This window comes from Aedes aegypti, chromosome 2, assembly GCF_002204515.2.
Source record: "Aedes aegypti strain LVP_AGWG chromosome 2, AaegL5.0 Primary Assembly, whole genome shotgun sequence".
Taxonomy (NCBI): domain Eukaryota; kingdom Metazoa; phylum Arthropoda; class Insecta; order Diptera; family Culicidae; genus Aedes; species Aedes aegypti.
In genome coordinates, this window is record NC_035108.1 from 458,641,361 (window position 1) to 458,658,188 (window position 16,828).

General features: G+C 36.8%; 1 protein-coding gene across 1 annotated transcript in view; it reads left to right on the plus strand.

Annotated features, from left to right (window-relative positions):
• The first annotated feature begins 2,821 nt into the window (after window positions 1-2,821).
• LOC5565916 overlaps window positions 2,822-16,828 on the plus strand; it is a 74,904-nt gene continuing 60,897 nt past the window's right edge. Inside the window, exon 1 of the mRNA XM_001650222.2 lies at window positions 2,822-3,673. Within this exon, the coding sequence (XP_001650272.2) occupies window positions 3,178-3,673 (496 nt within the window). The 5' untranslated portion in view covers window positions 2,822-3,177. The remainder of the gene's footprint in view (window positions 3,674-16,828) is intronic.

Sequence of the window (16,828 nt, forward strand, 5' to 3'; positions counted from 1 at the left end):
AAAATTAAAAAGTTTTTTTTTTAATTTTATTACAAATTTTGTTTAACAATATATTTTTCTTACATTTTTAATCGTTGTATAGATTTCTCATTATAATTCATGTTTATTCATTTGTCATCATACAACCATACTTCGACTGTCGAATTTTGATTTGCGAGTTTTCAATCGTCTTTCAGCACTCGTTTTGCTCTTTATCAAAAATTGTATTAATTGTTTTCTTAAATTATGGCAGTTTTTCAAATTTAATGGCATTGGAATATAATGCAATTGGCTACCATTATTATCACTGAGCTTGTTCTACCAGTAATCCAAAACAATGAAATAATTAAAAAAAAATCCTGTGAAGGCAATAGCCGATTACAGTTTTCGCGTTTATATAAATTAACAGAGTAACGTGCAATATCGACGTCGAATGGAGCAACGTTTACACAAGCAGGTCGGCATTTTTCACAAAGCTTAGGGCTTATCATCGATAGAATTTTTCTTGATATATGGAATAGCGCATTCAGTTTCGCGCGGTCACTAGTCAATATTATGCTCTTCGCCAATTTCATTGAATCTGATAAGTCGTAACAGTCATTAAATCTTTGCGTTTGTTCATTTTCATCAGGAGGAGAGAGGATTATCGAATCTCTATGCTCTGGAGATTCATGTTCACTCGTATCATTACTCCGTTCATGAAAAGAGGAGCATGAACTCTGATTCAAAGTCTTCTTTTTTGACGAACGTGGTACCTGATACTTTTTAAGAAGATCTGAAAACGAAACTAAATACTCTCGTTCGTCTACATCGTATGAAGAGTTTTTAGGCATTTGCATGTACTGTGAAAAAGTTATTGTTCTTAAATGCTGCTTCATTTGCAACGCCGTTGGCCTTTTTTGCTTTGCTCTAACAACTGAAAACAAATTTTCAAGACAATCTTGCGTGAATCGCGATGTATATAAAACGGTATATCCTATGGAAAATAAGTATGTTTGTAATCTAAGTATAGCTTTGGTCGCCATAACTGCAGCAGATTGCCAGGGTTTCCAATGGCCCTTATCTCCTACACTAACATCACTGAATAACATACACATCATGGACAAATGATCTATGGCTGAATCATAATCGTTTTTACTTGCTGGTTTTAATGCATGAGAATCATCACGGGAGTTTACTATGTCGTACCATTTGGCTAAATCTCCCATGTAAGCAGCTGTAGCCTTAAGCTCTACCTGACCTGTTTTTTCTGCAATAACCTCGAGAGCTGCCGCGAGAGTTTGATTAATTTTGTAGCGTTCGAAACTTTCATCTTGTCCACTTTGAAAGTGGTATCGTATCGAATTCAACGTCAACGAGTTTGTAGAACATAGGTTGGTTACCATCTTCATTAACTAAAACTTTAAGATGATCACGATCTACTATATTTGACGAAAGACCTCGTTTTTCAACGTACCAATCGGGTAGAACAATCTTTTGATTGGATATCCATCCATGCACTGAGTTTTTAAACACGTGTACAGGGTCAGCGATAAACTCAAGCTTTCGACTTGGATCAACAGGATGTTGTATGGACAGAATGTCGTGAAGTGTATCCTTCCGAACATTCACACCAAATTCAACCCACATGGCTTTATTTGCACTACCACAATCCGAAGTTACAAAATGGACATGCAAATTATGTGCTTCAGCTTTCTCAATTATTTTCTGAACAATCGATTTAAGATTGTTGCCCGGAACAGAATTTCCGGTGAATTCAAAGGCAACAGTTTGCTTCCACCTCTGTTTGATTCCACCGAGCATAAATACAAGCCCCTTTGTAGCCATACCTTCCGAAGCAGGAAGCGTGATGTTGCCATACCATTTCTTCACGTTCGGACACATTTCCTTGGCCTCATCTATGCTCATTTCGTCAAGAAATAAGCCACAATCCCTTGCTTTATCATCCATCGTAGATAGCTTTTCATCCAATAACATAATCATTTCCTCGAGTATGCTTACGTTAAAAGTAAAAAAAATACAAAAATATCTCAAGTTAAACATTAATTTTTATCAAAAATTCAGATCGACATACAAAAAATAGTAAAATCAATAATTTCATCCTGTTCCTAGCTTCTTTGTTTAAGTTATTTATACTAAAACCATGACAGGGGTCGAAAAACAGATAGCTAGAGAAGTTGATTAAACTTTCCGAAGAGTTTCACACGAACTAGGAGCTGATCGAGTCGAAATGTAAACAAACTTTGAGAAAGTCATGGGTGTTTGAACATATTCAAGCTCTCCAGAGAGAGATCGGAGAGCAAAACTTTGAGAGCAGAGAACTTGGAATGACGTTTGTGGAATCAATACGACAAACACAATTGGCCACAAGAAACATATTTCAAGATTTGCTTGAAAAGAAAAGGGGGTCCAGTTCGCGGTACCCAGGTTGCAGTAACATGCTCTTTCGTGTTATCAAATGAAAACAAGATTTCGTTAAACATTTTAGGACCTTATTTCGATAGTCCATTTGCCTGAGTGTAGAGCCTGAGTAGAATTGTTTTACTGTGTGTCGAACAAAAACTGTATTTATAACAGTTTTACCCAGTGCTGTCAGGGCTGGACCGCCAACTGTTCTACTTCAATCTGTCAAATGCGTCAAATTGCGTCTTTTTCGATGCCGTCGCTGGTTTTGCTTCACAAACTGGTTGCTGATGTTTTCTGCGGTTTCGTGTGAGCCAAAGTGAGAAAGGAGCAGTTTTTGCATTTTTGCACTGTACGCGTTGACTGTCCGTCGTTAAATTTTCTTCTGGTGCGAGGGAGACTGGAAATCTTTTCCGCCCTGGCAATCGCAAATCAACCCCACTGGGCAGTTTTTACTCGCGCATTTATCGCCCATCAAATCCATTCTCATACCAACACGGTCGCCATTACGATTTTCCTTGCTTCGCGAGTCGCGGATTGTTCTTTCTGTGCCCGTGTAAAATATAGCGAATGTCGCGAGTGCCGTGAGATCGAAATTACCGTTCCGGAGTGGGGTGCTTTTGGTGGAAGCTAAGGAAGCAAGAATATGCTCGGAAAAAGATGGCCAATTAGTGAATCGTCATCGAGAGAAGAAAAGGTGAAAAGCCGTGGTGCAAAAGTGAAGTGATCCGCATCATCGAAAAAATGCGACCCTAAAAAGAGGAAAATAATATTCCGCTCTTACTGATTCGCGCGATGAAACCTGCAGTGGAAAAGCCCGGCCCCGAAAGTGGCCAAATTGAGTACGGTGCGAAATATTGTACGGGGGAAGAAAAGTTCAGTGCCAGCAATAATAATTGTGTTGGTGGAGGAGGAGTGAAAACAGATTCCCGCAAGGGACCGGAAGAAGTGGCCGCGGAAAGTCGAGCCAAGGCAACAAACTTATCGGCCGTATTGTCCGGCTGTGGGGTTGGTCCATATTCGGTGGCCACGACGGTAGAATCCGCCACGAAGAAAACGATGGTGGTCGTGGAAGTGGCCGCTTCTAGTTCTGCCTCTGGAAGTGCTGCCGGGGGACCAGAAGAAGACGAAGTGGCTTGTGTGGGGACACCGAAGGGGGGCGAGAAGGCGTCGAAAGCTCACGTAGACACTGGCGCTGGGGCCGCGAAAAAGACGTCGTTCGCTAAAAATAATGATAAATGCGACACACCGGCGAAGGAAATCATCGTTTCGTCATCGCGAGCTGATAATGGTAGGATTTTTGCTTTGATTTACTTCTTTCTCTAATCTAAGTCATCGTTGATTCAAGATTTTAAATTTTTAGGTGGGAAATGAAATGGATTTTAGCTTTCAAAGCTACTGTTCTCACTTTTACTTCAATACGTTTTTACAATTCTGTTGTATAAGGGAAAAGTGCAAATTTCCGACCTAGGTACAAGAATTCTGTGCCAGTTTTAGGATTTTCATACAAACTAGGCCAACATCATATGAATGGGTCGAAAATTGATGCTCTATCCCTACATACCTTCTTTTTTATCAAAATTATGAACAACATAACAGCCCACTTTTCCCATCAACAAAAACAGTTCTGAAAAGTGCTACTTTTCAGCACTGTTTCATAACGGTGCTAAAAAGTAGTACTTTTCAGTTCTGTTTTGGAAGTTGTCAAATTTATATCTGAGTGCCTGCATCGAATTGCTCAAGATTTCTCAATGACTTAGTTTAGTCAACTAGCTTCTGATTCTACTTCTGTCGAACGATCCGTATTCGAAACAGGCGAAGGATTTTGAGTGAAAATAGGATCGAGGCTCCTATTTTCACTCAGAGTCGTACATTTATTCTCTTTGGTAAGCTTTGCTGGATAAATGTAAGACTCGTGCTGGAAAACTCTTTATTTTGTGTAGCTGCATAACAGTCCAATATTCTATGGAATTTCCTATATGTGAGTATGAGCGAAGTACTAATTCGGTTTTAATTTACTTCATTATGAAACTTCCCTCCCCTTGGTTATGCGACCTTGCCGCGATGGGAGGGCATAATCCATTAGCTCATATGATGGAAACCAAAGGCGTAACCTGTAGTGGTGGTATCACATTTTGGCACTTTTTGCTTAAAGCCGCGTCATAATTCATATGGCATAGACGCAATAATATCTCGGATGTGATCCAACGGACATTCTGCGTCATTGATAGAATTGATGCCCATTTCAAATAATTAATCTATTCGAAGTGGACATTAATACTATTGGTGACGTTCAGTTTGCCTTTTGCTAACCAGAATGATCCGTAGCCACTCTTACTATTAGCTAGTTAGATACATCGTTATCATATACGACGTAGGGAATACATAGGAACTCTTAGGAAAATGACTAGTAGATTCACTGAGTAGAAATAAGTGGCGACAATCTTATTTTAATATGGTTTTTACATTGCCATAATAAGAAATACCTCCCTGCCCTTAGGTGATGGGATTGACGGTGATTTATCAAGCGATTACATATTGTTGATATTGTGAAAAAATACTCTTATGCTAATATATTGATCGCGAAAATAATCGTAATTATAACTTATGAAATGTAAGCTAGTCGAATAGTTTTAAGTTAAATAATGAGCTGTGTTTCAATGCTTAAATATATTTTACACTTGATTTAGGCGGCATCCATAAATTACGTAACGCTCTAGGGGGAGGGGGGGAGTAGGCTCAAGCGTTACGGCTCATACAACAATTTGAAATTTTTCATACAAAAAGCGTTACGGAGGGGGGGAGGGGTCGAAAATTTCAAATTTTAGCGTTACGTAATAAATGGACGCCGCCTTATCACACCTTCAGCATGAGTTTAGTTACTGTCGCATGATCTAACACCAGATAACTACGCGTAATGCTGGAGGGACCGGCAGGGCCTACTACCAGCCTCTACTAACACTCAAATCACTAACAAGACTGGGAAACCAACGATCACCTTCTTCAGTAGCACTATTTCTAATAGTAGTATTAGTTCAATATACATAAATCTTTTTCAGTAGACCACGAGGCGCAAGAGTGGGTGCGGGTGGTCTCTGCGTCTCACAGGTCATTGAAAATAGACATTTATGTTAGGTTTACTAACAATGTAGTAATTATTACCTTAGTAATACCGTAAAGTACCGTAATTCAGCGCATCGCCTAAATCCGCGTATTTGGTCCAAAATTAGTCAAAATTTAAGAACAATTTTGAAATTTGCCCATACCGCTATTTGTATATGCTGGTAATGCATCATAATTCCAATTAAAATTATCATTAACAATAATTTACGATTTTTGAGAAATATTCCAAAAGGTTTTGAATTACGGCATTTTACGGTATTGCGTTATTTAGCAAGGTAGGTTGTAGCGGTATTAGAGATAGTTTAGTAGTGTTACTGATATATGTATAATAATTAGAAAACTGATGACGCTGTTGTTACTGAAATGTTTCATTTTTAAATATATTTTATAATATAATATTATTAGACAAAATGCTGTAATTTATAACTTATTTAATTCTCTACGCATTTTTGCACTACTTTGCATTCATCACACCAACACTGGCGACATTAGCGTTCTTTGGGTAGTATTTCTGTTATGTAGTAGTAACCTCTATCGTTTTTATTCTAAAGATCATAATTATCGTGAGCGTAGTAGTGGAAATAACATAGAAGTAGCTTTTGTATTTGTAGTTAAGGTATCATGGTTAGTTCCCTGTCCTTTGGTTCAGAAAGGGGTATGGGCGCGTTCTGCCAACTCGGTCGAGGCAGATTTCTTGTGTGAACAAGTTACAACATGGACGTTCTAAAGTTCCAGAATGAAGTGTTGTGCATTTGATGATGGGATGGATTCACGTTCGTGCTTTACTTCTGCTTATCTATAAAGTTATATGCAATAACCTACCCTTAGCTTAACTATTTAAATTAACAGTTGCAAATATAATAATCGTTTTGAGCTTACTAACATGTCGTCGCGTTAATTTTATCATAATGATCTTTTATCCACATCCATCGAACCATTCTGAATGGCCGTTGTGAGAATATCACCAAGAACTTCTCACATGCAATAAAGCTGGATTGTCATACATTGAAACATCAAGGTTCTCGCTCTTTCGGATTCATTTTTTGTTGTTTATCATTAGTTTCAGGGATTGTTATCGTGGGAATCCAAAGAGCGAATTTTGTATGACTTCAATGTACGCCAATACTGCCATAAAGCATGTAACAATCACTAACAGTCCTTCTCTCTTTATCCTTGTTTTCATATCTAACCCGCTTCGAGGAATAATTCATCGAAGAGGAAAGGCATCCTTATCATGGCAGCGTAATGGCCGAGAAAACGTCGGTTTGCGGTCGCATCTCTCCATCCTCGGTTCTGCCCTACGCTCGCCAAATCGATACGCACTTGATCCGCATACCTAGCTTGCTGCACTCCACGCCTTTGTTAAGTATAAAGTTTCTGTAATCATTGAATACTAATTGAAAGGTAAATCAAATGAACTTATTATTTAACTAATAACAAATTTGTTCCACAGAGCGATTTACAAAACACCACACAAAATCCCTCCTTTCACATATCCTTAGGCAAAACACTTCACTACCGTTATATGTATGACTGATTCATGTTCTTTCGACCTTGCATCATTTATACGTGTAGGGGAAGTCTAGAGTAAAAGCAAAACTTAAAGAACCTTCTGGTCAAAGATGTTGCGTTGCCTACTTCCCAAACTCCAAAACCCCCGGTGTATTATGGAAGGTGTGAGTTTTTAAACTTATGCTGGAGACTTGGCCCCTGACCCCCTTGTACATCAATAAAATAAAATAAAATAAAATAAAATACATTGCCATAATAAGAAATACCTCTTTTGTAACAGCGGTATAAATAATATCAAATTACAGCTTCATTTTCGCAAAATTTACAAGTAGAAGAAGAAAGTAGGCGTTGTGAAGCATTGCATTTGCCACCGAAAAGTGAATCATGTAGGAGACTGTAATAGAAGCCTAAGGTAACTTTACTCTTCAATATTCACTATAAAATGACTATGGAAAGTAAGACGCTGAGATCGATCATTAGGGTACACTTGCTAGTTTCGAAAAAATGTTGAACAGACAAGGAAAGCGACTTTTTTCTTTAAGGATATATGAACGTAATGACCAATAAATTTTAACAACAAAAAAAAAATTAACTAGAACTACTACTAAACAGCCTAATTTTGTTAAAACTTGACGACAATTGACATTTAAGACTCTAATCTTACGTAAAAGGCAGGAGTAATCAGAATAGCACTTGAATGACAAATTATTCAAAACCATTTCGACTAGACAGTATTAGTAATGACACTACTACACAACTATTTCAAACAAATTCTGATGGAGCTGCTGATTTTCACAATGCTTCCTTTTCTCAGAAGCAAGGGAATATGGGCACTTTTCAAAAACTACCACGTCACAATACTAATAAAAAAACAGTGTTCATGTGGGCGCCATTGCCTAGTCCGTCTGAGTATTGGTCCTGGTAGAGGGGAAACTTGGCAAAAGCCAGACCGAGGGTTCAGCCTTAACAAGTTAAGCTGTCAGGCAGCTCCAACTGAATACCATACAAAAAAAAAATTGCTTCATTATGAAACTTGTTGCATAAAGAACTATTTAAGAAAAAACTCATGAAGATAATGTTCTTACACCTATTCTTAATAAACATTCATTCACTACGTCATGGGGCTAAACATCATTGGACTGATCACTGATTTCTCCTGTTAGAAGCTGTAGGAACTTTTGTTTAGATGATACAGGACACCCTGTTGATGAAGTTCTTACTGTCTAAGAGAGAGAGTGTCTACGACCTGAAAAGTCAGGGAATTTCACTAACGGTAAAGAAATAGTAGTTTACGGAACAATTTGCAGAATGATGATTTTTACAGCACAGGTCGTAAATTTATCCTACGAGGCTTATCGAGTCAGAAATTATATCGGAATGCATTCACCATTATTTTACAATTTCTAAAAATTTGTTGTGCTATGGATCAATACGCAACTCAATACAGTTGCGTAATGAGAAAGCGTTGCGTAATGAATCATTACAGTATTGATTTCAGTTGCGTAATGACTTCCTACACTGCATACTTCAGTGCAGAAAAGTAGGCCGTTACATGACAGAGTGGAGTGATGTAAAACAGCCTATTACGATGAGAAATTGCAAAAAAATATTAATAGGGTGCCGGTACCAATGGTTGTAATGTACCAGTAGATTGGACTATGGAATAAAACGAACATTTTTCGATAAAAACGACATGTGCTTTTTTTTTTTTTTTTTTTTTTTTTTTTTTTTTTTTTTTTTTTTTTTTTTTTTTTTTTTTTTTTTTTTTTTTAATTTCTTTATTAGTATCATTCCAAACATTACATTCATTATTTCTTATATCTAGGTGTTCTGTGTTATTAGACAACACTATCATCCTAATTTGGTAAAACAAATCTAAGATTTTATTAACATTTTGTTAACAACATATTACATTTCATTTGCCGTAGCAGTTCAGATTTTTTACAGGTGAGTTGATTTCACCTGCTTATAAGAGAAAAAAAAAGTTTTTAATATACTTAACCTAACTTAACCTAATCATATAACGTATTAATCGTGGCAATAGAAGATTGTAACGATTTTTGCCTGAAATTATTGATTATTTTATTTGACATTTGTTCCAATGTTTCAACATTGGATATCCTATGTAACTCATTGGTACTATACCAGGGAGGAAGCCTCAGAATCATTTTCAAAATTTTATTTTGAATTCTCTGCAGAGCTTTCTTCCTGGTATTACAACAGCTAGTCCATATTGGTACAGCATACAACATGGCTGGCCTGAAGATTTGTTTGAATATCAAAAGCTTGTTCTTAAGACAAAGTTTTGATTTTCTATTAATAAGGGGATAGAGACATTTTACATATTTGTTACATTTGGCTTGAATGCCCTCAATGTGATTTTTGAAAGTTAAATTCTTATCTAGCATGAGTCCTAGATACTTAACTTCATCTGACCAATTTATTGGAACCCCTCTCATCGTGACAACATGTCTACTTGAAGGTTTCAAATAAAGAGCTTTTGGTTTATGTGGGAATATTATTAGTTGAGTTTTGGAAGCATTAGGAGAAATCTTCCATTTTTGCAAGTATGAAGAAAAAATATCCAAACTTTTTTGCAATCGACTACAGATGACACGCAGGCTTCGTCCTTTGGCGGAGAGGCCTGTGTCATCCGCAAACAAAGATTTTTGACATCCCTGAGGTAACTCAGGTAAGTCAGATGTGAAAATATTGTATAATATTGGTCCCAAGATGCTGCCTTGGGGAACACCAGCTCTTACAGGAAGTCTTTCAGATCTGGAGTTCTGATAATTAACCTGAAGTGTACGATTTGACAGATAACTTTGAATTATTCTAACAATGTATGTTGGAAAATTAAAATTTTTCAATTTTACAATCAAACCTTCATGCCAAACACTGTCGAATGCTTTTTCTATGTCTAGAAGAGCAAGACCAGTAGAGTAGCCTTCAGATTTGTTGGAACGGATCAAATTTGTTACACGTAAAAGTTGATGAGTGGTCGAATGTCCATGGCGGAATCCGAACTGTTCATTGGCAAAAATTGAATTTTCGTTGATGTGGGCCATCATTCTGTTCAAAATAACCTTTTCAAAAAGTTTACTGATGGAGGAAAGCAAACTGATTGGACGATAGCTAGAAGCTTCTGCAGGATTTTTGTCTGGTTTTAAAATTGGAACAACCTTAGCATTTTTCCATTTGTCAGGAAAATATGCTAATTGAAAACATTTGTTAAATATATCAACTAAAAATGATAAGCTACTTTCTGGAAGTTTCTTGATGAGGATGTAGAAAATTCCATCATCGCCAGGAGCTTTCATATTTTTGAATTTTTTAATAATAGTTCTCACTTCTTCCAAATCAGTCTCCCAGGCATTTTCGAAAACGTTCTCTTGATTGAGAATATTTTCGAACTCCTGAGTAACTTCATTTTCAATTGGACTAGTAAGTCCTAAATTAAAATTGTGAGCACTTTCAAACTGCATAGCAAGTTTTTGAGCTTTTTCGCAATTAGTTAGTAATAATTTGTTTTCCTCTTTCAATGCCGGTATAGGCTTCTGAGGTTTTTTCAAGATTTTAGATAATTTCCAAAAGGGCTTAGAGCCGGGGTCCAATTGAGAAATTTTATTTTCAAAATTTTTGTTTCTTAAATCTGCAAAACGTTTCTTGATTTCTTTCTGCAAATCCTGCCATATAATTTTCATAGCAGGATCACGAGTGCGTTGAAATTGCCTTCTCCTCACGTTTTTAAGACGGATCAAGAGTTTAAGATCATCGTCTATAATCACGGATTCAAATTTTACTTCACATTTTGGAATTGCAATGCTCCGGGCTTCAACAATGGAATTTGTTAAAGTTTCAAGAGCATTGTCAATATCAATTTTAGTTTCTAAAGAAATATTAACATCAAGATTAGAGTCAACATACGTTTCATATATATTCCAGTCGGCTCGTAAATAATTGAAAGTGGAGCTGATAGGATTGAGAATCGCTTCATGCGATATTTGAAATGTAACAGGGACATGATCAGAATCAAAATCAGCATGAGTAACTAATTGGCTACAAAGATGACTAGAGTCGGTTAAGACCAAGTCAATCGTAGATGGATTTCTAGAAGAGGAAAAACATGTAGGGCTATCAGGGTATTGAATTGAGAAATATCCTGAAGAGCACTCATCAAATAAAATTCTGCCGTTGGAATTACTTTGAGAATTATTCCATGACCGATGTTTGGCATTAAAGTCACCAATGACAAAAAATTTTGACTTATTGCGAGTCAATTTTCGCAAGTCAGTTTGAAGCCAATTAACTTGCTGTCCAGAGCATTGAAAAGGCAAATAGGCAGCTATGAAAGTATATTTACCAAACTGTGTTTCAACAGAAACACCTAAAGTTTCAAAAACTTTAGTTTCAAATGACGAAAACAGTTGATGTTTTATACGCCTATGAATGATGATTGCAACTCCCCCACATGCCCCATCAAGTCGATCATTACGATAAACAAAAAAGTTAGGATCTTTTTTAAATTTGGATCCAGGTTTTAAATGAGTTTCGGTAATAACTGCTATATGCACTTTATTAGCTGTAAGAAAATTAAACAGCTCGTCCTCTTTACCATTCAGAGAACGAGCATTCCAATTTAAAATATTTAAATTATTATTTGGATCCATTAGAAAAACGTAATCCAATAACAATTTTATTTGTAAATTTTACACCTACTTGGACTGCTTCAGTCATAGTGGTGGCTTTGAACATTGCATCAATCATTAGATTCAATTGTTCAGTTAGAAAATTAAAATCAGAGGCAGACATATCATCTGATGATTTCCCATTGGAATTTTCGGTAGACGATGAAGCGGGGTAGGAGTTACCTGTGGCGGTAGGGTTTTTTCCATTTGATTTGAAACAAGTAGAATGGGTACTCATGGAACGAACAGGGGAAGAGTTCAAATTACCTGCTACGATATCGGCAAAGGATTTACCGTGGGTAGATACATTCGAAATTGAAAGATTCGAACGGCTACCCGACGGATTAAAATTTGTTTGTGAATGAGCATGATTATGATCTTCCTGGTGGGTATGATTCCTAATCAAGCGATCGTTAACTGAAAAATGAGCATTGTTCGATACTCTACCAGGCAAATTCCGGAAACGACCGTTATCGTAACGGATATTATCCTTCATCTGCTTGGCACGAGCCTCAACGACTCTTTTGCGTGAAATGCATTCCCAAAAGTTAGCTTTGTGAGGGCCCTTGCAATTGGCGCATTGAAATTTTCTGGTATCTTCTTTCACAGGACAGTCGTCCTTAGCGTGAGAAGAACCTCCGCAAATCATGCATTTAGCATCCATGCGACAATTTTTTGTACCATGACCCCACTTTTGGCACCGACGGCACTGAGTGGGGTTCTGGTAATTTCCTCCAGGTTTGTTCCCACGTCACACGGACATCGAACATAAGTTTAGCTTTTTCTAAAGGTTTAATATTATTTAGTTCTTTTTTGTTAAAGTGAACTAAATAATATTCTTGAGAAAGCCCTTTCCGAACAATGCCAGATTGGGTTCTCTTTTTCATAATGATTACTTGGACTGGTGAAAATCCAAGTAAATCATTTATTCCATTTTTGATCTCTTCAGGTGACTTATAGTCACTTGAGAGACCTTTCAAGACGACTTTGAACAAACGTTCAGTTTTGTCGTCATAAGTAAAAAAATTGTGCTTCTTCTCTTCAAGATATCTGAGAAGAAGTTCGCGATCTTTAAGAGTTTCCGGCAAAACGCGACAGTCTCCTTTCTTTGCAATTTGGAAGGAAACCTTGATTCCCCTAATGGAGTTCAAGATCTCCTGCCTAAATCCCCCAAATTCGGAACAACTGACCACGATAGGCGGCACTCTTTGCTTCCTCACTTGAATCAAAGAGCCTGGGCTAGAGGCTGCTTCGATTTGGTGTTCGGAAAATTTGTCTAGAGCATCGAACTGATTGCTCATTTCAATACAATTATTCATTTCACCCTTGGAAGAAACTTCGCATTCCGGGGAAGCGTCCTTTCTTCCATTCTTGCCACGTGTAGTGACAGTTTTAAAACCCACTTTTTTGGAAGGAAGTAGTGAATTCAGAGATTCACCCTTCCTTTTGTTAGTTGTTGATACCATGTTTAGTTAATAAACGAGAAAGACGTGACCTTCGAGAGGTTTTTTCCCTAGACGGTGTCCAAGAAGGATTACCACCGCTAGCTTTCGCCAACGGGTCCAACGAAAAATCGAAGGCACGGGTCCAAACAAGGATCGTAAAGGGATCAATAGTAGAAAAAATAGTACTGAAAAGTACTGTTTAAGTAGCACTGAAAAGTACCGTTTTTAATTTTAGCACTGAAAAGTACTGTTTGTGTAGCACTGAAAAGTACTGTTTTATTGCTTTAGGTAGTTTTTAAGAAAACTTCCAAGAGCAGAGAGAATTCGTGTACGCACAGCACGAAGGTACGATGCGCACTGAACGACATGTGCTATTTTTGGTGGATAGATCGTCTCTATTTTAGTCGATTTGTCAGATATCAGCTTTTTATTTGATCAAAAATTCATATAAATAATTAAGTTTATGCAAAAAATTTGCTCCCTTGCACCAGTAGTAGCCGTCGTGTTCCAGTAGTGGATCAACGGATGGAAACAGTTTTTAAAATGGATGTATAAAAATGAAGAAAAGTCCTAGAGATGATCTTTATGCTTCATTCGAAAGATATTAATTGCTGTTCCGAGGGAAAAATGTTAAACCTATGTAAAAATTTACCATATTGTTTAAAATTCCTTGTATTATTCCCGAACGTCTACTACTGGAGCATTAGCGCAACTACTGGAACACGTGTACCAATAGTGGCTCAAGCGATTTTATGTTAAAATATTAGTTTTATCACTCTTTCTATATTTTTCCCATATAGTAGAGGTTGAAATCTTTCTGTTGACGTAAAAAGATCTTCGTTAAGACTTTTCGTTATTTTGTTATGATTTTTTATAGCTTAGGTAGTCCACTAATGGCACCGGCACCCTACTACAAAATTAAACGGGTTAAGGCGAAGTAGGCCGTCATTGAAATTTGTACACGTCGTTGATGATTGTTGCTGACTCCTGTCACAATTCCGAATTGAAGAAAATCAGTTGTAATTGCAGTGATGTAGCTGAAAAAGTATCAGCATACTTTATGCATGTAGGCACATATAGTGCTACTTTTCCGTATCAATATCAACTATAAGGACTAAGTTTTATCACTTTGAAATTGCGAGCTCCAATGTCAACATGGCTACCAAAACAAATGACGGGCTACTTAGCCTTAATTATCTTCAAAGTTATCTGTCATGCCAACACAGCAATACAATAGATAATAGTCATAATGTTTACATTGAATACGATTTATTCATTAAATCAATCAATAATCAATTTTTCAAAACATCAATTCGCCATTTAGAAAACGCTCTTATTCATAGTAAAGTAAGGTTTACTTTGTTTACTGTTTACCACACATACTCAATTTATCATATTCTATCTTTAGTCCAACGACAGATCAAGGTTATTCAACATCTCCTTGGAATACAGATCTTCAGATCAACCAGCGTAACCAGTGATCTCTCGAAATTTGATGAGTACCATTTATATCCATACTACAGGTTCTGTCAAGCTTTGAGCTTAATAAGCAGTTCAAGTTATATAAGAACTGTTTTGACAACAGACATTCAGATTTACAAGCGTAAGCACTTTCAAAGATTTATTTAAAGAAAAGATAACTACACGGACCCATATGATTATATTCTACCAATATTTTGTACAACGATAGCTTAAGGTTACCCAAAAACTTCAATACGGATCATAAGGGTCAAACGAATAACCTATTAGAATATAGTGAACAAGGATAATTTTCATGCCGGCTGATAAAGGTTAATGCGCTGTAATATCACATTGGATATGGACAATTTCTATCACGTTTTGAGCTTAAGGCTATGCTATAAAGACGACTCGGAAGAAATGAGACATACAAAAATGATCACCAAAAAATCTTCTTAAATTTCAGGGACTCAAGAATTATAAATTAACTATGTTTTGGCATAATTTATAGTTGAATTTCCTCTCCCAAGCTGAATGCACGTACATTTCTCTTAACACTGCTCATGAGATCTTGGGCGAGGCTTTGCCCATCTTTCTTACACCATTTCTCCCGATGAATTTTGATAATTGATCTCTGTTGTTAGTAGTTTTGATTAGATGTTGGGTAAATTTCAAAGCAATGGCAACCTTTTTATTACAAAATTTAGATTTTATCTTCTGACCTAAAGATTCTGGTTAAACTACTGTACTATGCAGTTGGGCTGCACTACACTATCACTCATCAAAATTACTTTCACTTCGGGAAAATATAATTTCAAACTGGCGAGAAGATTACAGACTGAGGGTGGGTTAGGAGCACAATCAGACCCTTGAATGTGCAATGTGGGGTAGTAATTGGGAATGCCATTGACGGTTTGTAATCTTCTACGAGGTTTTCGAAAACCAACAGGGCGCGTGCACCGGGTTGCGGATAGGAGCAAAGGGAGATCAATAGCATCTACCTAAAATAATAGAGCAAAAAGCCGTTCCATGATTAGGTAATGTTAAGCGATCTTCTATTAGAGATGGGCGAACCGTTCGCGAACGGTTCAAAAGAACTAGTTCTTTTTGGTGAACGAATGAGTCATAGTTCTTTTTTTGAGAACGGTAGTTCAGCAAGAACGGTATACTGAACGAATTAACGAATGCAACGAACGTGGAGAAAATAACAGTTCGGTATGCATTCTTCCATTGTTCTCGCCGACCGAACGTCATAGAAAAATGAAGCGATTGAAGAACGCTACACTCTACTCTTGGCATGCCCCTCATACGTCCACAAGACGAATCGGAGCAACGAATGAAATGTGCTTGTGTGAGTGATGATTTCTCGTCTCTTCGCTTTAATCACTTCATTCATTCAACGTTCTGGATTAGCTGGATATGGTCAAATACGGACCGACATGGCTTGGCGCGCAAAAGAAAGCGCAATGTACGAATCATTACTTAGATGACAATTTCGACGTTCGATAAAAAGTTTTTTATGAGTTGTAATACATTATTCTTAAGTAGAAAATAAAATTACACTTTTAAAAGAACGAAAGAACGGTTCAAAAGAACTAGTTCGTTTCCAAGAACGAAACAATCGGGAACTGTTTATTGAAAAGAACTGTTTTGTCCATCTCTATCTTCTATGGTGTTCTAGTACTATAAAATTCTTCACTCACTGGGAATTCTGGCCTTGATAATATCAATAGTGATAAAAACATAAAATAATACCTAATACTTAATAAGTACAATGTAGCTTTAATGTAGTAATAAATGAAATAAAATCAATTTTCTATACTTGACAAGGTTTTGAAGACAATCAATGAGTGAAAGAACTACCTATTAGAAAAGCCACATCAGCTAAGTCTATACATATACAAATGTTGGTCATAGGGTCATGGCGAGCATTCGATATGTATGTCTATGACTGATTCTGATCTAATAGGGGCACTAGAAGACCACGCGGACAATTTCGAAACAAATTATTTTTATACATCGGTCTTACGTTCCGAAAGGCTCAGCTATGCTGCAAAGTAATTTTATAAGTTATTCATTACTGCTGTTTAATTGTTTATAATTCTAACAAAACTACATAATTAACTCATTACTAATCACTGTTCCTATATTCTCTTTTTCTCTCCTTCTTATCTGTTGCATGATTATGAGCATCACTAATATAATGCATGAGCATGCACA